Raw genomic sequence first — 23,843 nt, 5'->3', positions numbered from 1 at the left:
TGTGAACATTCTTTGGCATTGCCTTTCTTTGGTATTGGAATGAAAGCGGACCTTTTTCAGTCCTGTGGCCACTGCTGAGTTTTCCAAATTTTCTGGCATATTGAGTGCAACACTTTTACAGCATCATCTTTTAGGATTTGAAATAGCTCAGCTAGAATTCCATTACCACCACTATGTTTGTTGGCAGTGATGCTTCCTAAGGCCCACATGACTTCACACTCCAGGATGTCTGGTTCTAGGTGAGTGATCACACCACTGTGGTTATCCTGATTTATCTATCATCCATTATTTATTTAATGGAGCAGATAAAATAAACATATGTATATTTTTTTTCTCTTTTGCTATTTGTAATTATATTCCATGTTGTGAAGAACATCCTTATAGCTAAATCTTTGTATGAACTCTTGATTATTTCCTGATTTTACTATAATATACTCAGACAAAAGGACCAGGGTAGTATAAAACTTTTGAATATATTACAAGCTTAAAACCGCTGTATGACAAACATTTGATTATCATTTGGCAGTGCCTAGCAATATATGACCAAAATTTTTACATGTTGCAGATTCTAGTGTTAAGACTAGAATTAGAATTATTTACAACTGTTTTGCTTCTGTGTTTCTATAAACTCTGTGGAAAAATATGGAATTATATAAAATGGGATGCTTTTAAATCTTCTTTTTTCCCCCAAATTACTCAGATTAATAGGATGTATTGTATAATATTGTCAAATTTACAGTTTATCGGATTCAGCCTTCTCAGTGAGTACCTACATGACAATATATTGCTATAAGCCTCACCTAAATATTTTTGTTAAAAAATAAAATATTGTATAATATTGGGTTAAAATCAGTGTTTCTTTGAGTAGTAGCTAACTTTTGTGCATTTCAAGCAGTTCTACTTTTCCATTGTGATACAGTTCTTTGTTGTCAGATGAAAGTGAAAGAAGAAACTTGAACTTTGTTAATTTGATTTCATATCTTGGTTTACAGAACACATCTTAAAATCAGTAGAAGAAATAACAAGATGGAATACATTTTTTTCCAGTCAGCACATTTGATATTCTCGTGTGCTTATATTCAGTTATGGCATTTCTTTAAGTTTGGTCCTTTTATAGGAAGAGTATTTATCAATAGGGTTTCCCTGGTGGCTCACATTGTAAATAATCTGCCTGCAATACAGGAGACTCAGGTTCAATCCCTGAGTCAGGAAGATCCCCTGAAGAAGGAAATGGCTACTCATTCCAGTATTCTTGCATAGAGAATTCCATGGACAGAGGAGCCTGGCCAGCTGTCGTCCTTGGGGTTGCAAAGAGTCAGACACAACTGAGTGACTCACATACAGTTTTGATTATTTCCTTGGGTTAAATTTCTAGAAATGAAATTGCTAGACATTTTAAAAACTTGGATAATTTAATTGTTGAATTACCCTTCAGAGAGGTCTAACCAGTTTACAATCCCATAAATCCCAGTGGTTTATGAAAATGCCTATTTTTCTGTATACTTAGTATTTGCTATCCTTTGAAAGTTTTTAATTATACAATGTAAGTAGTAACATAAAAGCAATAAAATGGGAAAAATCACCAAAGAATGCTATTTTCTTAACATGGTAATGATTATAATATTTGTTATAAATAATCCAGGGAGATGAAGGAATATAAGTAGAGTCACCAGATATGGAAAAGCTCGACTCATTCACAGGAGCTAGAGTTTGGTGTCTCTTCAAGGGGAGAAGAACTAGAGAATGAGGCAGGGACCAGTTCATTAAGGACTTTATTTGTCATCCAAAGGGACTTAACCTTATAGAAGATGAGGTGCCATCATTAGAGAATTTGAACTAGGTAGGTAAGTGATTGATTTTGATAGATTTGCATTTTAGAGTCACTCTGCTGTCACCAGTGGCAATACATTGGATGGATTAGATAAATGTTTAAAATTATTTTCCAGCAGAGTTGAAACTTGCATTTGTAAAGGGCTTAAACTTTTTCCTAGAAGCCAGTATTGCAGCTGTTGGATACTAACACCTCAAAGGGATTGTTGGCAGTAGTTTAGTGAAGAGAAAACAAGAGAGAGAGAGACCATATAACATGTTAACCATTGAATCACTGATTTATCTGTTTCTGGAGTGATAGCAACTCATTAGTAGTTTTACAATTAAGACTGGAAGCCATTGAAAGATAACAAACAAAAGTATATGAAACAATGCTGTTTTTTATGAAAAAGTCTTGGTGAATATCAATACTGCTGCATTTTGTTTTTCTTTATTTGGTAGTAACATCAATAGTAGGATTGATATAGACATTCAGTAATGTAGACATTCTACCTGGTTTGTGTGGTAACCAAAATATGAAATGTAACAGACATGTGTTCTGCAATAATAGCAAATTGTACCTTCAACTTGAAGTTTGCTGTTATAATAAGTTTTATTTCTGTGCTATTTACAGCCTGTATCCCAAGCAGTTGGAGCTGAACAACAAGCAGCTCTTCTAAAACCAGATTTAGTTCGAAGGTGAGTATCTTCAAATTAATACCATGAAAGCAATGAGGGCATGTTGAAGTATTTGCCTTCTTTAGGTGCTTAGTCTCTTGACTACAGAAGCTTCTGTGTTCTAGTATTTGTGTGTATGTTCAGTAAAAATAGTAGATATTCTTACTTTTTTATGTTATTAAGCATCATATGGATTGTGATATTATTGACCATTTTCTGGTTCACATTATTATAATAGTCTGGGTTTGTTTTTTTTTTTGGCATGCGGGATCTTTGTTCCCTGACCAGGGTTCGAATCTAGGCCCTTGGTGGCGAGAGTGCAGAGTCCGAACCACTGGACCACCAGGGAATTCTCTTCATATTCTGTTCTTAAGAAAAGATTGTAAGAATTTAAAAAAGGAAATAATGTAATTTACAGTTCCAGCTAATCTAAATAAATAATTTACAACAAGATATAATAATATAATTATATTATTATAAAAACCAGATGATTTTATGTATTGTATATATATAATTGTATTTTGATTTGGTAATAACTTTCTGACCCAGGAATCAAACTGGGGTCTCCTACATTGCAGGCAGATTGTTTACCAGCTGAGCTACCTGGGAAGCCCCTATCTTGTTCATATTGGCTTAATTCATTTGTTCTGTGTTCAAATTCACTGATATTGATTCTTTCCTTTGTCGTATTCATTCTGCTATTGTGCAAAATGAATCGTTTATTTCTATGATTATATTCCTTTTATAATTTCCATTTGTTTCTTCCTTAATACATTCTGTTATGAGATTTTCTGACTTTTCATTTGTTTCAGGAGTATTTGTAATTGATGTTTGAAACAATTTGATAATGGCTGCTTTAAAATCCTTGTCAGGTAGTTCTGATTCATCCTGATTCATCCTGGTCTTGGCATCTCTTGATTGACTTTTCACATTCAAGTTGTGATTTTCCTGGCTTGGGGCATGACAAAGAATTTTCATTTGTATTCTGGACATTTTGGACATTATGTTAGGATATTTTGGATCCTGTTTAAATCTTCTGTTTTAGCAGGCAGTCACTGTGTTTAGGTGCCAAGGTACTCATCTATCGATACTTTTGTGGACTATGGTTCTAATGCCAATTTAGTTTTCAGAGTCCCTGTAGTACTATTCTGGTCTGCTTTGGTTCATCTTATATCACTGGGGCCCACTGCTGGACCAAGGGGTTGGAGAGCAGTGCCCTAGGCCCACTGCCCTAGGCTATCTCTCCAGACCACATGGTACTCGTAGAGTTCCCACCAGCGTCACCAAGAGAGGAAAGGGCTCACTTTAACTACCTTCTGTTGCTAGTTGGGGCTCAGGAGACCACTGTGCTTCACCTACCTTTGCCTTTTGGCCAAGAGTCAAGAGATGCTGAACCTGGACTGCTTTCTGTCACTGAGTGGGTAACCAGGAAATGCTTATTTTTCTTCAAGTCTTGGGAGTCCCTAGCCAGTCTGCCTTCATCTTTTCACTCTTCAGTGCCCTCCTGTGATACTCTACTGTATTATTTCCAGATTTTATAGTTATACTTAGGGGTATAATTTCTGCCATCTTTTCCAAACCCTAAACTAGTGTTTTAAGATAACTTTGTAAAGTGAATGATACAGCTGCCTTGACTAAAATTATATCCCTTTTATCCTCTTAAGATGTTATGTTACTGCTATTTCTTTGTCTATTAAAGAACTAAGAGTAGTATTATTGAATCTTCCTTCTCCACTTGTAGTTATGAAAATTCTTTTTCACAGGGACATAGAAAAAAATATTAGGGGTTATTTTTATCTTTTCTTGTATATCTTTATACAGATACTTCATGAGTAGTTCTTTAGGAGAAAGGACTTAACCTAAAAATCAATTTAAAAAATATCTGGTGCTTACAGACCTCATTTAAGTTTCAAATGTATTTATTGAAATATATTCAAATTTATTAAGGAAAAAGCTGAAAAATACCTTTGATACAGATCAACTGAAAGTCTGCCCTGTCATAATCATATTGACTTGAACCTGCAAAATATAGCTAGTTAGAATTAATCATGTTGAATCATTTTCACATTATTCATTCAGTTTTTTTAACCAAAATTGTGGTGTATTTTTTCTTCTTCCCTCCTCCCTCACTCCCTCCCTCCTCCTTTGTTTCTTTCTTTCTTTCTATTGGGGTAAACCTGACGTACACCCTTATGTTAGTTTCAGATGTACAATATAATGATTTACTATTTTTATATATTGTGAAATGATCACAGTAAGTCTAGTTTAAACATTCATCACCATATATAGGTAATACAAATTTTTTTCTTATGATGAGAACTTTAAAAATCTGCTCTAAGAAACTTTGAAATATGCAGTACAGTATTATTAACTATCATTGCCATGATGTACATTATATCCCCATGATTTAATTATTTTATAACTGGTATTAATAGTTTGTACATTTTGACTCCCTTCACCCATTTCACCCACTCTCTACCTTCCCCCCACTCCTTCTGGCACCCAGCAGTCTATCCTCTGTATCTTTGAGCCTGGGGAATTTTTTGCTTGGTTGTTTTTTTCTATTTTTAGATTACACAAAAAGATCATATCATATTTGTATTTCTCTTTCTGACTTATTTCACTTAGCATAATGCCCTCAACTTCTATGTTTGTTGTTACAAATGGCAAGATTTCATTCTTTTTGTTGTTGTTCAGTTACTAAGTCACATCTGACTCTGCAACCCCATGGACTGCAGCATGCCAGGCTTCCCTGTCCTTCACTATCTCCCAGAGTTTACTCAAACTCATGTCCATTGAGTCGGTGATGCCATCCAACCATCTCATCCTGTTACCCCCTTCTCCTCCTGCTCTCTATCTTTCCTAGCATCAGGGTCTTTTCCAGTGAGTTGGCTCTTCACATCAAGTGGCCAAAGTATTGGAGCTTCAGCTTCAATATCAATCCTTCCAAGGAATATTCAGGACTGATTTCCCTTAAGATTGACTGGTTTGATTTCCTTGCTGTCCAAGGGACTCTCAAGTGTCTTCTCCAGCACCACTATTCGAAAGCATCAATTCTTTGGCACTCAGCCTTCTTTATGGTCCAACTCTCATATCCATACACAACTACTGGAAAAACCATAGCTTTGACTATATGGACCTTTGTTGGCAAATGAATGTCTCTGCTTTTTAATACACTGTCTAGGTTTGTCATAGCTTTTCTTCCAAGGAGCAAGCGTCTTCTAATTTCATGGCTGCAGTCACCATCTGCAGTGATTTTGGAGCCCCAAAAGGTAAAGTTTGTCACTGTTTCCATTGTTTCCCCATCTATTTGCCATGAAGTGATGGGACCAGATGCCATGATCTTTGTTTTTTGAATGTTGAGTATTAAGCCAGCTTTTTCCACTCTGCTCTTTCAACTTCATCAAGAGGCTCTTTAGTTCCTCTTTACTTTTTGCCATTAGGGTGGTATCATCTGCATATCTGAGGTTGTTGATAATTCTCCCGGCAGTCTTGATTCCAGCTTGTACTTCATTTTGCCTGATGTACTCTGCATATAAGTTAAATAAGCAGGATGACAATATACAGCTTTGTTGTACTCCTTTCCATTTGGAACCAGTCTGTTGTTCTATGTCCGGTTCTAAGTGTTGCTTCTTGACCTACATACAGGTTTCTCAGGAGGTAGGTAATGTGGTCTGGGAGTCCTGTGTCTTGAAGAATTTTCCACAGTTTGTTGTGATCCACACAGTCAAAGGCTTTGGTATAGTCAGTGATCAGGAGTAGATTTTTTTCAGGAATTCCTTTTATAGCTGAATAATATTCCTTTTCTTTATCTCATTTTCATTTCTTGTTCTGTTTCCTGCACTCTCCTGTCTTCCACACCTTGTCTATCCTCTGTTTATTTTGTTACATGAACAGGTATATTATTTTGAGTTAGAATTGGTTTTTAGAATTTTATTTGAACATATTAATTAAAAAAAACCCTAAACAAACAAACTAAAATTGGTCAAGAACATCCACTGATAAAAGGTTCCACAGAGGTCCATCACTAGCAGTGTTTTTCTTTCACTCCCACTACTGTGAGATGTTTGCCTAATACATACAAAGTAATCACAATGTTTCATAACTTTTAAAAACAGCTTCATTGAGATTTAATTTACATACCATTAAATTTTCATCCATTTAAAGTGTACAATTCAATGGCATTTAGTATATTTGAAAAGTTTTATAATCATAACTTTTTGAGAGATATTGTACTACTTATGTATTTTATTTAAACTCATTATTTATTATTTTATAATCGAGGGTTTTTCTTAGAATTTTACCATCAAAATGGAATGATTCTATCCATACAGGGATTTCAGATGTTATAAATCTGATTTGGGTTAAATATTGGACTTTGAGAATCATAGAATAATGTCTTCTCTGAGAAAATGAATTGGAATTGCTTTTGGTTTTGTTTTTTTAAATAATAGTTTGAATCATGATGTGGGACCTGTGAAGGAAAACACAAACATCCCTGATAACCCAAGTGGAAATGGCAAACAAGATCGGATCAAACAGAGAAGAGCTTCCTGTCCTCGGTCAGAGAAGGGAACTAAATTTCAGCTTACTGTTCTTCAGGTCAGTGTGTAAATATGATTTGGTTAAGAGTGCATGTTGAGGTCTGGGGAGTCAGGGAGGGGCGATGTTGCTGTGGCAGTGAGTATAGAGTATTATGAAATTCTTCAGCAGACACCCTTGAGCACAAATCTTTGTATTTGTGCTGATTATTTCCTTATGATATATTCTTGGAAGTAGAATTATTGATCAGAGTATGAAGATTTTTAAAATTTCTCAATACATATTTCTAGATTGTTGTCCAGAAAGGTTGGTCCAATTTACATTTCTATTATCAGTGAATTTTCCTTTGCTTAAAGGTCAATTTGTGGGATTAGGAGAATTTTGAAAATGATTAGCCAGATTTAGATCTTTGCATTGGAGATAATTATAGGGACTATTGTAACTTTTTTTGTATTTTTATAAAAGTTGTGTTCCTTTTCTTTCCTGATTTTTTTGCTGAATAATTTGAGCCTTAGATTTGTCATACAGTAGTTATTTAGACAGTATTTCACCAAGGGACAAGCAGAATCTTTTTAGATTCTCAATATTTTAGACCATTTTTTCATATATTTTATGTGAGCTCATTGAAATATTTCCTGTACCATTTGCAAAGAGAAGGCAATTACTGACTCTTAAACTAGTAAAATGTTTGTGCCCAGGTTTCAACCTCTGGAGACAACATGGTGGAGTGTCAACTGGAGACACACAATAATAAGATGGTCACCTTCAAGTTTGATGTTGATGGTGATGCACCAGAGGATATTGTAGACTATATGGTAAGTACAGAAAAGATAAATTATTTTCCCTTCAGCATTGTGTGTCTTTTTCCCCTTTAATTCTCCCCCTTCAATTACTCAGAGCCGTATTTTCTTAGGGTACTGCTACTTTTTTAAAATTCATAAAGAGCTAAATTGGTTATGATCAAAAGTAAGTCACTATACCCCCTCTGTTGTCAGTATATTTATGTGTAAAATATGAGGGAGTTTCATTAACAGAGGAGCTAGGTAAGTGGTTCTTAACTCTAGCTGCATGTCAAAATCAACAGAAGAGACAAAACCCACTACAATATTGTAAAGTAATTAGCCTCCAACTAATAAAAATAAATGAAAAAAAAAAACAGTCCTTTGGGGAATTCCTTAGAGGTCCAGTGGTTAGGACTTGGAGCTTTCACTGCAGTTTCCCGGGTTCAGTCCCTCTTCGGGGAACTAAGATCCTGCAAACCTCATGGTGTGGCCAAAAAAACCCTAAGACAAAAATAGTTCTGTTGCCTGGGTCCCTAATTAAATTAGAATTTTGGGGGATGAGGCCTAAGCATTAATAGCTTATACAGTTATAACATCTTACATATAGGTGTTCAAGTAATGTTCATCATTTCATTTAGTTTTTGTATTTTCTTTGAATTGTTAGGCTTAAGTTAGTATTCCCCTCTTTTTTTAGGGGAATGGGCTAGGGTGGCAGGAAGAGTACATAATACTTTCATTTCTGCCAGTTTTCTTTGGATATATATTCCTGGCCAAGCAGAATTTAACTTTTGAAAATGTTAATAATTTTGTGAATTCTGTCTCTTATTCAACTTAGTTTTTTTCTGAACTGTCTCAGAGCCATACTTTATCATCTTTAGAGATGTTTCATTTTGCGATTTTTGATTTAAAAGCTTTTGGGTTTGGACATCCTAGTTTTAAATGTAAACATTGCCTCAGTTATGTTATTCAAATGGCAATTAATTTATAGAATGCCAAAATTTTTTTTAAAATGCTGGCTTCTGGTAGGTAAGTAGTGCCAATCTGACAAATGTTGGTGATCTCAAGTAGAAAGAATAATTTAATGTGTTGTCTGGCATTTTATTGCTGCTGCTGCTGCTGCTAAGTCGCTTCAGTCGTGTTCGACTCTGTGCGACCCCATAGACGGCAGCCCACCAGGCTCCCCCGTCCCTGGGATTCTTCAGGCAAGAACACTGGGGTGGGTTGCCATTTTCTTCTCCAGTGCGTGAAAATGAAAAGTGAAAGTGAAGTCACTCAGTAATGTCCGACTCTTAGCGACCCCGTGGACTGCAGCCCACCAGGCTCCTCCATCCATGGGATTTTCCAGGCAAGAGTACTGGAGTGGGTTGCCATTGCCTCCTCCGATTTTATTGCTAGTCTTTCTTAATTCTGTTGTGGCAATCGGATCTAAATACCTATTAATTTTTCTTTATGGTAGTCACCATATTATAATTTCAAAGAAACTAAATACATTCTTTTGAATAGACTTACTTTTCCTTTTGGATAGGTTGAAGATAACTTTGTCCTGGAAAGTGAAAAAGAAAAATTTGTGGAAGAATTGAGGGCTATTGTAGGTCAAGCCCAGGAGATCCTTCATGTTCACTCTGCTACAGAAAGAGCTGTTGGAGTTGACTCTGTTACTGTGGAACCCAGCAGTAGCCAAGTAAGAGCAGTTGCTTAGCAAATAGGTCTTCTTGAATATATATCAGGAACTTCTTTATTTATCTATTTATTTTTAATTCAGACAGGATCATCTGAACAAATACAGATAAATTCTGCCTCCAGTCAAACCAGCAGTAAGTATATTTAACAAAATTTACCATTTAGCTTTTGAAGCAAGACATTTGGAAACTTTTAATTTACACACCTTGGGAAGGATATTAGCCAATAAAGGAATTTGATAAATTGTTAATATAGGTTTCCCCACACTTTGAAAGGACTTTATAGCTCAGAAATGAGAAGTAAAAAAAGTGAGAAGTAAAACTCTTCTCCAAATTTCCTCTAAGTTTTGGTTCTTTACCTGATTAATTTATTTCTGAGTTGTTGCATGGTATGTTACCAGAAAAGCAGTCAAAGTACTGATGACGTTTAACAGCTTTAATGTTTGAACTTAACTGGCAAGTTTTATTTTTCTCCTGATATGAGATTGACAGTGACTTTCTTAACTAAAATCACTGTGTTCTGAGTTTGCCTCATGTTTAATATCAGTAGCATTTGTTTCTTGATTTCATTCCACAAATGATATGCTTCTACCTGCTCTGATCACTAATAAGTTTTTGTAAATCAGATACCAGATAAACGTCCATGGACTAAAAATGAGGTCTTCTATTTTCTCTTCTCACAACTTTTTTTCTCCATTCTTTTCAGCTCTGATCATAGGTATATTTAGAGTATCTGTGAGGGGGAGAAGAGCCATAGACAAATGAGGACCTCTGAAGGAATTATAATAGCATGAAGAAACAACAGGTGGTGTGGAAGTTATGGAACCAGATACCATTATCCTGAAAGTTAGATTGTTTTAAGATGCCAGGGTTTTCTCCTCTGTCTTCATTTTCTTGTTAGTAGGGGTTTGAGTAGATTTCTAACTGGCAAAGTAGGGTAAAGTTTAAAAGAGAATTACTTATTTGAATAAGTTAACAAAGTAGGAATACAGATGTAGGGGTTTATATTACTTTGTTTTTTAAGTTGTTATAAAGTAAAATTTGCTTTTTTTCTTTTGGTGTAGAGTTCTGTAAATTTTAGTCTTCTTAATAGATATGTGTATGCACCACCATAATCAAGATACAGAACAAAGGTGTAGGTTTTAATGGAAATAATGCTTTTCATTTTTTTCCAAAAAGAAGTGTCCTGCTTTTAATCACTACGGATGCAATGTTTGTTTCTGAAGAATCCAAAATCCTTCTCTAAAGCTATCTTGCACTTAGTTTTTTAGAGTATTTGTCAGTCGGGTTTGGGAGGTCTGGTCTTATAAGTTACTAGGCTAACTTGTGCTGTTGGAAATGGAGATAAAAGACAATTTGTTGTTTTAACCTGATTTTCTTAGTTAACAAGTTAGACATATTAACAATTGCTTAGCATATTAATTTTTGCCAATTCTTTGTACAGATGAATCTGCTCCTCCTCAGTCATCCCCAGTTGGTCGATGGCGATTTTGTATAAATCAGACAATAAGAAACCGTGAGGCTCAATCTTCTCCTTCTCTTCAGCAGTACATGCCTACAGTTCCTGGGTTAAACCTACTTTCTAGTAAGTATTTGTTGTCTGCACCTTTATCCAGACCTGGAAGATGGCGATGCAAAATATATACCATATCTTTAAGTTGTTTTCATGTAAAAGACCCTGATGCTGGGAAAGATTGAAGGCAAAAGGAGAAGGGCGCAGCAGAGGATGAGATCGTTAGATAGTATCACCAACTCAATGGACATGAATTTGAGCAAACTCTGGGAGATAGGGAAGGACAGGGAAGTCTGGCGTGCTGCAGTCCATAGGGTTGCCAAAAGTCAGACACGACTAGCAACTGAACAACAACATGGGTATTTTATGCTTATGAGAATTTCCATAAGCATTTTTGAAGATGTTAGTATTGGAATATAACTTAAGCCATTTAAATTTTATTATTTATGAAAATAAGAAAAGGTTTTTCTCCTTGTCAGTTTGAATTCTGTGTATTTTGATTCTTATTTACAAGAGTAGTTTCACACTGGTTCTGATTTGCCCCTTGTTCCTCCTTGCCCCTTTTGAGTTTGGACTAGTCTGTGCTTTGTACTTACCAATACATGCTTAGCCATTCTTTGTTATTATTCCAGGTCCAAGAAACATAAGTAATAAGGAAATATCACAGGACACACTGCTTACTCTAGAAAGTAATCCATGCCAGCGTGTACTTTTCACCTCCACATCACAACATAAGGATGTAGTTGATGGTAAGATTTCTGAATATGCCAGTGTAGAAACTAAGCAGCCATCTATACTTTATCAAGTGGAAGAAGACAGGCAGATAATGGCACCAGTTGCTAGTAGTTCCAATCATACTGCTACTTCAGTTCGTGCAGTTCCACTTGAATGTGAGGGACTCACCAATGAAGCAGGCATATTTCTACCTGTGTATCCAGGTCACCAAGCTGCCAGTCAGGCAGCTTCTGGCGAGTCAACTCAGATTGCTGCTAGCTGTCTTACAACCCCAGCATTTATATCTGATCAAAAGCCTCAGTCCTTACTAGTGCAGCAGCCAACTATGGATGCAGAATTTATTTCCCAAGAAGGAGAAACTGCAGTGAACATGGAAGCAAGTTCTCCTAAGATGGTCGTTCCCACTCAGAATCCCGGCCTTGAACCAACCAGCCTTCTATCCTCTACTGTCCTGGAATCAGATGGGGAAAAACCTCCAAAAATGGAATTTGCAGACAACCGAATTAAAACTCTGGATGAAAAATTAAGAAATTTGCTCTATCAGGAGCATAACATACCTAGCATCTACCCTGAGAGTCAGAAGGATACCCAAAGCATAGACTCTCCATTTTCTTCCTCTGCTGAAGATGTACTCTCATGTCCAGTGCCAGAAGTCATAGGCACCAGTCACTGTGGAATTCAAGATAGTCCTGCACAGTCCCCTAATTTTCGACAGACAGGCTCAAAGATTCTGTCCAATGTGGCTGTGAATCAGCCTGCTAACATATCAGTGTTCAAAAGGGACCTGAATGTGATAACTTCTATACCCAGCGAATTATGTTTACATGTAAGTATCATTGTTTCTAACCAATTCCTTATGCTTTTAAAAGAAATGCCTTCTTTTTTAAAGTTCTGCCCTTTGAAATGAAATTATCTATGTCATAAGATTCTGAGGTCACAGGTGTTTTTTTTTTTTTTTAATTAATTAATTTATTTATTTTTTCAGTGGGTTTTGTCATACATTGACACGAACCAGCAATAGATTTACACGTATTCCCCATCCTGAAATGAAATTATCTATGTCATAAGATTCTGAGGTCACAGGTGTTTAAAAGGCCATGGCTTAGGATGCAGGGGCCTAAAACTTCTCAATAGAGGCAGTAGAACTATCTTTGGTGAGAGACCCCTCTGTTGAATTAGCTAGGAACTTGTGAGCAATGTTTATGTTTATATTAATGACAGAACAGGACTGATAGATTGTTTTAGGGGGCAGGAAGAACTTGCTTTTAGATTTCCACTTAAAAATACCTATTATCAGTTTCTTTTTTAAAATATTATGGTTTCAATTTAATCTTGTTTGTGGGTTTTTTATTTATCTGAAAAATTTTTTTAAAAGAAAATTAAAATCCCCCATAATCCCCTGACTTGTTTTTTTTTTTAATTTATGTAATGTAAGAATTTAACTTCTCTTTTCTGTTCTGTCAGCTCATAGGGATAACCACTGTCTGGTGCTTATCCACTATATGGTACTTATCCTTCTTGACTTAAGCTTATACAGATCTAGTTAAAAACCTATAACTTTTTATTCAATAAAATAGGATTGTGCTATAAACATATTGGTCTACAACTTAATTTTTTATTTTATAGTATATCATAGACATATTTAAAAATATTTATCACTGTATCTCTATTATTGTTATTATTTAAGTAATATATGCATGTATATAAAGTAAAATCCACCCCACTTCCAAACCTATAGACACAGCTGTTAATAAATCTTCCCAGATATGGTTTTAACTAACACACAAATATTTATATAGCACTTTTTTATATGTATATCTATTTACAAAGATACAGATATATACTATGTATTTATATACATATACTTCCTTATATACATGCGCTGTTCTGCACTTTTTTTCCCCACTTACAGACATCTACCATGTTAGAATACATAGTTTTACCTCAGCTAACAGCATAACATCCCATTGAATAAAAATAACTTACTTATTTTTTTTGTAAACTAGTAATTTAAAGTTATTCAGTTAATGTGTAAACACAAAAATTCAGGAGGTTAGGAAATTAAATTGTTGTGTTGACACTCCCACTCCCCAAACATTTAAGTTCCTGGTTTTAGTTCTTGTGGTCATTACTATTGATAACTTGTAAATAATATACTTACTGATTTTTGGAGTTAGCAATTTCATACAATAAAATCTTTCTCATTTCTCTGAATGGTGGAGAAATTATATTTTCTCTTTCCTCTATTTTTTTTCCCTATACACCTCCCATTTTTTATTACTTAAATTACATTTTAGCATTAGCAAAGTTTATAACATCTACATTTTTTAATAGTTGGTTATGTCTTATCTGTTGGAGAGGGAAATGACAACCCACTCCAGTGTTCTTGCCTGGAGAATCCCAGGGACGGGGGAGCCTGGTGGGCAGTTGTCTATGGGGTTGCACAGAGCCGGACACGACTGAAGCAACTTAGCAGCAGCAGCAGCAGCATGCCTTGTCTGTAGGTTGATTGGAAGAATTGAAAATCAGTAAATAACATATTATATGTGTTATCTGATGATCATGTAATGTGATTAGAACAATAAAAAATGAAATGTAATTCTCTATCATTTAAGCTTTGTTGCTCAAAAGAAAATCCTCCAAGTGTCAAAGTCAAATGGATTCTTTTATTTGTTTCGAATGTCTAGTTGCTACATCTAGATCAAACTTATTACCTGCCACTGTTTCTGGTGTCCTAGAATTCTGTTTTGTTTTCCTCCTCAAATGCTTCTATAAATAATATTTTAAAATATGTTGCATGGATTAGCAATTTCATTTTTTTTAATGTCCAAAAATGTCTTTATTTTGTTTTACACTTAATTAAATATAGATAGTAGCATCATTTTGAGTTAATTTTTGTATATGGTGTGAGATAAAGATCCAGCTTCATTTTTCTGCATGTGATTATCCAGTTGTTCCAGCACTGTTTGTTATTTTATTCTTTTTATTGTTATTATAAATGAAATTGCTTTTTAAAATTTTCTTTTCTGATTTTTCATTGGTAGCGTATAGAAATACAATTGATTTTTGATAGTTGATGTTATATCCTTCTACTTTGCTTTGTTTATTAGCTGTAATAGCTTTTGGTGGATATTCTACATAATGTATAAGATCGTATCATCTGTGAATAGACAGTTTTATTTCTTCATTTCCTTTTTTTCTTATTCATTTAACTTTTTATTTCATGTTTTCCATCTCGTTGTCCTTTTGCTTTTTGTACTGGGAGAATTTCTCTATTTATAAGCAGTTTATAATCTCCTATTCAGCTATTTTTTATGTGAGATTATATTTTTAATTTCTAATAATTTCTTTTTCTTATGGATGTAGTATATTCACAGATGTCTTTGAAGATATTAAAGCCTTATTCTATGTTATTAATGCAATTTCCTTGGCTATTCTGTTTGTTGAGTTTAGTGTTTTCTTAAAGTACTGATTTCCCAAAAGTGTTGGTGATTCTTCATTGTGTACTCGGTTTTTCTTTTTCCCCCATGAGATTCCCTCTTTGTCTGTTTGTAAATGCTGTATATAATTACTATGGTCTTACTCTAGTAATTATGAGGAAAGCGTGGGACATGCTTCCTGGCACTGGTTATTGCAACTTGTCTCTGATGCTGCCTAGAGGGAGGTCTAATAGCTAGTCTTCAAAAGTAGCAGGGCTTCCTCTTATTCCTAGATCTTATCTCCTCCCTATATTGCCAATATTTTTCTTGGCCACAAACATTTTCCTCTTGCCACTCTTATTTGGGAGCAGATACCTCTGATGTCTTTTCTTTGTTGTGGAGGTGAGGTAGGAAGGTGCAGAACTGCCTGGCTGTTCCTTCTTTGGTACCCCAACCAGTTCACTCTTCCATTCAGTGGATATCTACTGAGCAGTGAATGAGTCAAGATCTCTGTTTTTTGTGGAACTCACACTCTAGTGGGGGAAAATAAATCCTAAACAAACAAAAAGGGCTACGATAGGATGACTAAGGAATTACTTTAGATAGGATGGTCACGGAAGGATTTGTTTGTGATGGTGATATTCACAGGTAGAGACCTGTTTTAGGAACCAAAAGAAGGTCAGTAAGTAGTAGGGTGTTACAAGATGATGTTGAAGTGACAGATAGGAGACAAATTGTGTGTAGCTTTGTAAGCATTCTATCCAATTACTCATCCTTTTGGTTGTTCAGGGCTCTCTCTCCTGCTGCCCATATCTCACACCTGAGTTTACTGCATTTTGAAACAGTTCTTGCATATGTCATTATGCAGATTAAAGGAGGCTACTTTTTCCTCCTTTAATCTTATATGCATGTGTCTATATATGATTTTCCTGTTGCACTTATAGCTTTGGGTTGATAAGAGAAGCTAGAACTTGTATTTAATTTATCATCTTGATCCAGTTATTACTTAATAAAAATCTTTTCTGTAATTCCAGTGGGACTGATGTAACACTTTCTAAATTGTAATATTATTGAGAGTTTTTTTTTCTCTTTATGAAAGTAGTATTGCTAGTCCAAAATAGGACTTTGGAAAATAAAAACTCGTTGTTCAGAATTTTACTTTTAATGACTATTGACTCTAAGTATTAAAAATGCTTATCTTAAACTGCAGTTTACTTCGTGCTGCTTTTAGGCTATCTTGGAGAAGGAAGGGGCAACCCACTCCAGTATTCTTGCCTGGAAAATCCCATGGATGGAGGAGCCTGGCAGGCTACAGTCCATGGGGTCCGAAAGAGTCGGGCACAACTGAGCGACGATCAGGCGATCTTCCTTCAGACAAATGCTAAATCCTATCCTTTGAGCTTTTCAATACTCTTTTAATTTTCTAAGTTTGTAGGGGCCATTCTCAGGTTTCCCAAAGTATTTCTGGCTGTGTATATTAATTTTTTCTATGAGTTATTATAAGGAATTTATTTTTAAAGTACTCAGAATACAGCAGTTAATTCTTATTTTTTGGGGGAAAAATGGGAATACAAGAAGAGGGAAGTGTGATTTTATAGTCAGCTGTGGCCTGATGTTAACAATATTTAGAGTTTGAATTTGAAATAATTTTGAGATCCATTTTAAATTAAATTTCTGTGTGATTACATAATGTAATAAATTTGATTTGGTAATATATTTCTGTAAATCTAAATGCCTAGATATCTTGATTTTCTGTTTATCATGTGTGTCAGGCATCTTTAACTGTCTTAAGTAATATAAGCATAGATGAAAATTTCCATTTTAAGATCATAAGGTTTCAATAACCTTTTTTTTTTTTTTAGTAAATTGGTGCAATGAAGGTTGTTAACTTCAGATTTTAATTTTCAGTTTTCAAAGTTGCTATGATAAAAAATATTCTAGGGTGGAAATATTTTGCAGTTTTATTTATCTGAAGTCTAAATAATATTTTTAAAGAAAAAGAAGGCTTAATTCCTGTAAGTTCAATACTTCAGGTTTAGTCTGACATAGTACTATTAATAGAAATATACATAGCTTTCTGTTTTTAATTTCTGATTGGTCCATACAAGAAACTCCAGTGGTATAAACAACTGTTCTACCTCACGTAAATTATCATTTTGGTTTTCCTCTTTTTGTCTCCATTAGGAGATGTCCCCAGATGCTTCACTTCCAGAAGATCCAGAGGCCTATCCTGCTGCTGTGTCAAGCGGTGGAGCCATTCATCTGCAGACAGGAGGTGGATATTTTGGCCTAAGCTTTACTTGTCCTAGTCTCAAAAATCCTATTAGCAAGAAATCCTGGACTCGCAAATTAAAAAGCTGGGCATACAGGCTACGGCAGTCAACCAGCTTTTTCAAGAGATCAAAAGTCCGTCAAGGTAGTGTGCTTACAGTCAGGGACATAGACTAGGTAACATCATTTTTCATTTACTTCTGTTTCTTTCTGTTGTTATTCATACACAAATCTTGCCACCTTTTCCATATAGCCCATGTATGTAACACGTCCCATTAATGTCATTTCCATTTTATTTTTCTTTTTGTAACTAATTCAGTTTTAAAGTATTCATTTCATATAGATACTAAGTCTCAGGATAAATCTTCAAATGTCTGATTTAGAGGTAGGGGCTTCTACAGTGTTGCTTATTACATTAACACTTTTTTAATTGTCTAGCAGGAGTTAAGCTTTTTCTACTTTTCTTCATTTCTGGTAACGTAAACAAATGTAATATTAACAAACCATTTTCTCCTCTCTGCTTACAATTTGGCAAAACTTGCAGTGGAAACAGAAGATACGAGATCAGCAGTTGTTCCTGACCCCATTCATCTGACAGGAGAGTCCACAACTGATACTAGGTCTTTGAGTAAATGTAAAGCAATGAGTGGATCATTTCAGCGGGGTCGGTTTCAGGTTTGTGTCTTTGGTAGAATCATTTTCTACAGGGGCATTATGAAAGGTGACAGCATTGAAGATCTAGGTCTGTAGATGGTAATTATTTTAAATGTAGATTGTTAGCATATTTAATTTTTCACCTTTATATGCATCTTCTCACCTTCTGTAGCCATCTACTAAAGGTGACTCTAAAGAAATGAGGATTTTAGTAACTGGAATAGAGTATAGATATGTATCATTGTTTTTCAGTGGGTGGTTGGGTCATCTTTTTTATAAATCTAATTTCATGTCCTTTAGAGTCTTGGCAATTAAAATATTTTTAATTTTTTATTGACGTATAGATGGTTTACAAAATGGTGTTAGTTGTATGTGCACCTATGGAATGTTTTAATTGCAGAATTTTATTTGAGCAGTATGTAGCCAACTGAATTTACAAAGGGCCCAACTGACAAGCTTTGAATATGGCAAGAATAAATGGGCTTTTTTAAACTTTTTCTTTTCTTTGACTGCTCCATGTGACATGCAGAATTTCCCTGACTAGGGGTCAGACCTGTGGCCCTTGCAGTGAAAGTGCGGAGTCTTAACCACTGGACCACTGGGGAAGTCCTAAATGGGATTTTGAAGTTTTGGTATTATCAATGTGTGTACATCGCAGAAGACCATCCAATTGTCTGTGCCATATATTATATTGAATTTCTTTGTGGGTTTACTCTTTGGTTAGGCAGAGCCAGCCACCTCTGCCTTTTTGTATTTCAGGTGATTACAGTTCCCCAGCAGGAGTCAGTGGAAGTGACATCTTTTGGAATAGAACACATACCAGCATTCAATAAAATGACAAGTCAGTCTACTGAAGAAGCTTTAGCCTTTACTGAAACAGCAAAGTCTCAATTGATAGAAATGGAACCTGTCACACACAACCCACAAACTTCACTTTCTTCTCAGAAGTTACAAGCTCTTCACGAAACCTTCAAAGATCCAAGAATTGCCAAACAAACCGACAACTTTTCATCTTTTAGTATAGCTTGTGAGACTGATATATCGTCGATGACTACAGAAAAGGAATTGGAAGAAAATTTGGCCACAGGAAGTAGCATGCAGTCTGGATCTGAACTGCTTAAAGAGAGAGAATTACTTACTGCTAGGAAACAGCCTAGCTCTAATAGTGAATTTTCAGCCACTCTTCCTGACAGAGGGAAATCAGTGGCTAAGACTGGTCCAGAGAGAGAAAAGTGCTTACCACTCTGTGAAGAAAAAGCCTGTGTTCAAACACAGAGCTCACACTTCTATTCACCATCTTCCCCAATGAGCAGTGATGATGAGTCAGAAATAGAGGATGAGGACTTAAAGGTGGAGCTTCAAAGATTACGAGAAAAGTAAGAACTGTTTCTCTTTTGTCACAAATCTGATTGCTTTGGGTTTTATAGAACTAAGTATTTGACTGGTAGCTAATTGAGATTGGTGACATTTTGTGCTGTGTGATTAGTCACTCAGTCATGTCCTGCTCTTTGAGACCGAATGGACTGTAGCCTGCTAGGCTCCTCTGTCTATGGAGATTGTCCAGGCAAGAATACTGGAGTGGGTTGCAATGCCCTTCTCCAGGGGATCTTCCCACCCTAGGGATCGAACCCAGGTCTCCTGCATTGTAGGCGGATTCTTTACCATCTGAGCCATCAGGGAAGCCTGGGGTGGGTAGTCTATCTCTTCTCCAGGGGATCTTCCCGACCCAGGAATTGAACCAGGGTCTCTTGCATTGCAGGTGGATTCTTTACCAGCTGAGCTACCAGAGAAGTCCTGGTAACATTTTAATGATTCAAAAAAATTTATGATTGAAAACTACAAAGATAGCATCAGATCCCAGAGGCTAAGGGCTCAGTCCCACAAGACTGCCCCCTTCAGATGCCCATCACAAGTCCAAGTAGTGTTACCTATGCTTCTGACCAACCTGTAACCACAGGTTCCCACAGATCTCTCCTCAGGTTTGATTAACTTGCTAGAATGGCTTATAGAACTCAGGAAAACAGTTTTCTTACTAGATTATTGGTTTATTACAAAAGAATGCAACTCAAGAACAGCCAGATGGCAAGGTATAGAAGGGGCAAGGAACTTCATGGCCTTTCAGGAGTGCCACTATCCCAGCACCTCCATGCCTTCATCAACCTAGAAGCTCTCAGAATCCCTGTAATTCACAGATTTTTATGGAAACTTCATTATGTAGGCATGATTGAGTAAATCATTGGCCATTGGTAATTAATTCAACCTCCAGCCTCTTTTCTCTCTTTAGAGGTACCCATCCTTAGGGGTTAGCCAGAAGTCACTTTGTGATTTAAAGGGGCTTGTTTTGAATAATGAGACACTCCTTTATCACTCTGGAAATATTTCAGGAACTGGAGGTATTTGAGGACAAAAGACCAAACATTGTAACAAAAGATTCTCCCATCACTCTTATCATTTAGAAAATTACAAGGGTTTTAGGAGCAGTGTACCAGGAATAGGGACCAAGATCAAATAACATCTTTTTAAATTATAAATCATAATATCACAACAGTAAAAATGCACACAAAACAGTCTGTTTCTCATGCTCTAACCTCATTTCTCATAGGCAACCACTGGTATATAACTTGCCCATCATTTTTCTATGCATTTACAAATATATAGTTTTTAAGTTTATAAAAGTAGGATCATAATATACATGTTATTCTGTATTTTTTGGCTTAACATTGTCTCCTCTTCATGTTTGCACAAATAATCTCTATTTCATGCATTAGGATAGCATATATCCATTTAAAGTTTATTTGTGTGTATGTGTGCACAGTCTAACTCTTTGCAACCTCATGAACTGTAGCCTGCCAGGCTCCTCTGTCCATGCAGTTTTCCAGGCAAGAATACTGGAGTGGGTTGCTATCTCCTTCTCAAGGGCATCTTCCCTACCCAGGGATTGACCCCCCATATGCTGCATTGGCCAGAGTAGGCAACGGCAACCCACTCCAGTACTCTTGCCTGGAGAATCCCATGGACAGAGGAGCCTGGTAGGCTGCAGTCCATGGGGTCGCTAACAGTCAGACACGACTGAGCGACTTCACTTTCACTTTTCACTTTCATGCGTTGGAGAAGGAAGTGGCAACCCACTCCAGTATTCTTGCCTGGAGAATCCCAGGGACAGGGGAGCCTGGTGGGCTGCCGTCTATGGGGTCGCACAGAGTCGGACCCGACTGAAGTGACTTAGCAGCAGCAGCAGCATTGCTGCATTGGCAGGTAGATTCTTTACCACTGCACCACCTGAAAGCCCCAAAGTTTATTTAATCCCTCCTTAATGAGAATTTCAGTTTTATCCCATATTTTGCTTATATAAAAAATGTTGAACATCCTTTTATGTTTGTGTACTTATATTAGAAGGATATATACCTAAAAGTGGAATTGCTGGATTAGAGGTTTGTACATTTAAAATTGTGATTCAGTGTAAATATACCATTTTACATACCAAACAGAAATATATGAAAGTGCCTGTTTTCCCACTCCTTCACAACATTAGACTAGGTGTTATTGATTCTTTTAATTTTATTCCAATCAAATGAATAAAAATTATTTTTTAAAATTTGTGTTCTAATTAATACTAAGGTTGTGCATCATCTCATATTTATTGGCTACTTGTATTTCCTCTCCTTTAGAGCTACCTTTTCTTATTCTTTCCCCCCTTTTCTATAAAGTCATTGATTTTTGGCACATATTTATACTTTCTGAATATTAACCTTTTACTATGTTGCAAAATTTTTTCCTGTTTACACTTACAACATATAATCATGTTAATATTATCAGTACTATGGAACTTTAATTTTTTAAATTATCTTTTACTATATTGAGGTTTTATAAATTTGTTTTTGTCAATTTATTGAGCTTTTTCTTTATGTCTGATTAGTTTAATGTTGCACTTTAGGAAGACACTGATCATCTTAATTTTGTGAGAATATTCTGTATTTCCACATTCTTAATCTAAATTCCTTGTTAAACTTTACTTGTACTGGTAGAGTTCCTTGGCTCATCTATATGGCGCCTGTGCCATTAAAGTGCTTTCTGCATGATTTTTCTTCAGACATATTCAGGAGGTGGTAAATCTTCAAACCCAGCAGAATAAGGAGCTACAGGAGCTCTATGAACGCCTTCGAGCAATTAAAGAGAGCAAAGTCCAATCATCAGAAGCTCCTGTATCACCTGCATCACCACGTAGACCAAGATCTTTAAAAAGCAAACTTCGAAGCCGTCCCCAGTCCTTGACACGTGTGGACAGTGGCACAGTTGCTACAGGTAAATCAGTCTTATAAGTGATTTTAAAATCCTGGTCAAAGATCAGCAAGATTAGAAAAAGAACACTAATAAACTTATTTTTTATTAAGCTAAGATTATTTAAAGAAGTACACATTTTTCTGATATTTTTTCTTTTTGGTGCCGAATTTTCTTTTATGAAATAATGATAAGAATAGGTAATAGATTTTGGAGAGCAGACGAGTGTTGTTTTCATTTGGAAAACAAATACCTGGAAGCCCAATTTCAATCCCCAAAACAGTTTTTTGAAATGTTGGTAGTCAATGGAAACCGCTGGTCTAGCATTTGGTGTTTGTTTAGGAGTTTGTTGCTAACAAAGATAATCTTGAAAGTAAAGTCATGTTCTATCTGATGTAAGAGATCTTTATTTATTATGAGAATATTAGAAAAAATGTATGTCTTTGAATTTGTAAAAAGACAGAATCAGTCTCTACTTAACTAATAAACAAGTTGATCACATCAGACTTCCTTGGTTCCATGTGCATAGTCAAGGGGAGGATTAAGGGTGAACTATAAGGGTATGTATGAGATCTGAACATAATTTGTGGTAGGCAGAATAATGATTCTCCCCCAAAGATGTCCATGTACAAATTCTTGCAGCCTATGATTATGTTCAGTTGTATGGCAAAGGGTAATTGAGGTTGTAGATGGAATTAAAGATGGTAATCAACATTTTAAAATAGATATCCTGGATTATCTGAGTGGGCCCAGTGTAATCACAAGGTTCCTCTGAAGTAGAAGAGGCAGAAGAAAGGGTCAGAGAAAAGATGTGAAAAAGGAAGCAGTGTCAGAGAGAATTCAGCATTACTGGGCTTTGAAGGTGGCAGAAAATTGTCACAAACCAAGGAATGCAGGCAGCCCTTAGAAGCTAGAAAAGGCTGGGGAACTTTGAAAAAACAAGGTTTATTGTTCACAGGTTGTGGGGGATACACATTTTGTGGGGCCACATAATGAAAGGTTTGGTCGGGATATGGGAAACAGGAGCACACACTAGAGAGCAAGAGCAAACACTAGCAGACCTGGGGTTCTTCATTTATTTGGGTTAAGGGTGGGGCACCTGGGGTTTTTCAAGTTCACTCCTTATAGGTGAATTTAAAAAGAAAGTGGGAGTTAAAGCACAGGGAGGAAAAAGCAGGATCACTCAAATGATCACTTATGTAGGTCAGCCAGGACTTTCTAAAAGGGCAGCTTCATGGGTGCGGTGGCCTGGCTCTTTATCTAGTTGTATAGCTGGCAGTGTGTTTATTTGAGATAGATTTGTTTGAAATGTATTGTTTAGTCGTTGGGTCATGTCCCACTCTTTTGAGACCCCGTGGACTGTAGCCTGCCAGGCTCCTCTGTCCATGGGATTTCCCAGGCAAGAATACTGCAGTGGGTTGCCATTTCCTTCTCCAGGGAATCTTCCCAATCCAGGAATCGAACCTGCATCTTTTATGTCTTC

The 23,843-nt window shown here is 36.0% G+C and overlaps 1 protein-coding gene across 4 annotated transcripts in view; it reads left to right on the top strand.

The window, feature by feature from the left end:
* WNK3 (WNK lysine deficient protein kinase 3) overlaps positions 1–23,843 on the top strand; it is a 162,641-nt gene that overhangs the window by 109,991 nt on the left and 28,807 nt on the right. For all 4 annotated transcript variants that reach the window (XM_043459314.1, XM_043459312.1, XM_043459313.1 and 1 more), the window contains exons 11-21: positions 2,444–2,508; positions 6,942–7,089; positions 7,728–7,844; positions 9,337–9,492; positions 9,574–9,625; positions 10,935–11,075; positions 11,636–12,564; positions 17,342–17,432; positions 17,973–18,103; positions 18,842–19,458; positions 22,173–22,384. In XM_043459314.1, coding sequence (XP_043315249.1) covers positions 2,444–2,508; positions 6,942–7,089; positions 7,728–7,844; positions 9,337–9,492; positions 9,574–9,625; positions 10,935–11,075; positions 11,636–12,564; positions 17,342–17,432; positions 17,973–18,103; positions 18,842–19,458; positions 22,173–22,384 — 2,659 coding nt within the window. The remainder of the gene's footprint in view (positions 1–2,443; positions 2,509–6,941; positions 7,090–7,727; positions 7,845–9,336; positions 9,493–9,573; positions 9,626–10,934; positions 11,076–11,635; positions 12,565–17,341; positions 17,433–17,972; positions 18,104–18,841; positions 19,459–22,172; positions 22,385–23,843) is intronic.

The sequence above is a fragment of the Cervus canadensis genome, chromosome X (assembly GCF_019320065.1).
Source record: "Cervus canadensis isolate Bull #8, Minnesota chromosome X, ASM1932006v1, whole genome shotgun sequence".
Lineage (NCBI taxonomy): Eukaryota > Metazoa > Chordata > Mammalia > Artiodactyla > Cervidae > Cervus > Cervus canadensis.
The sequence above is the reverse complement of the archived record's forward strand: the minus strand, read 5'-3'. Positions and strand labels throughout refer to the sequence as shown.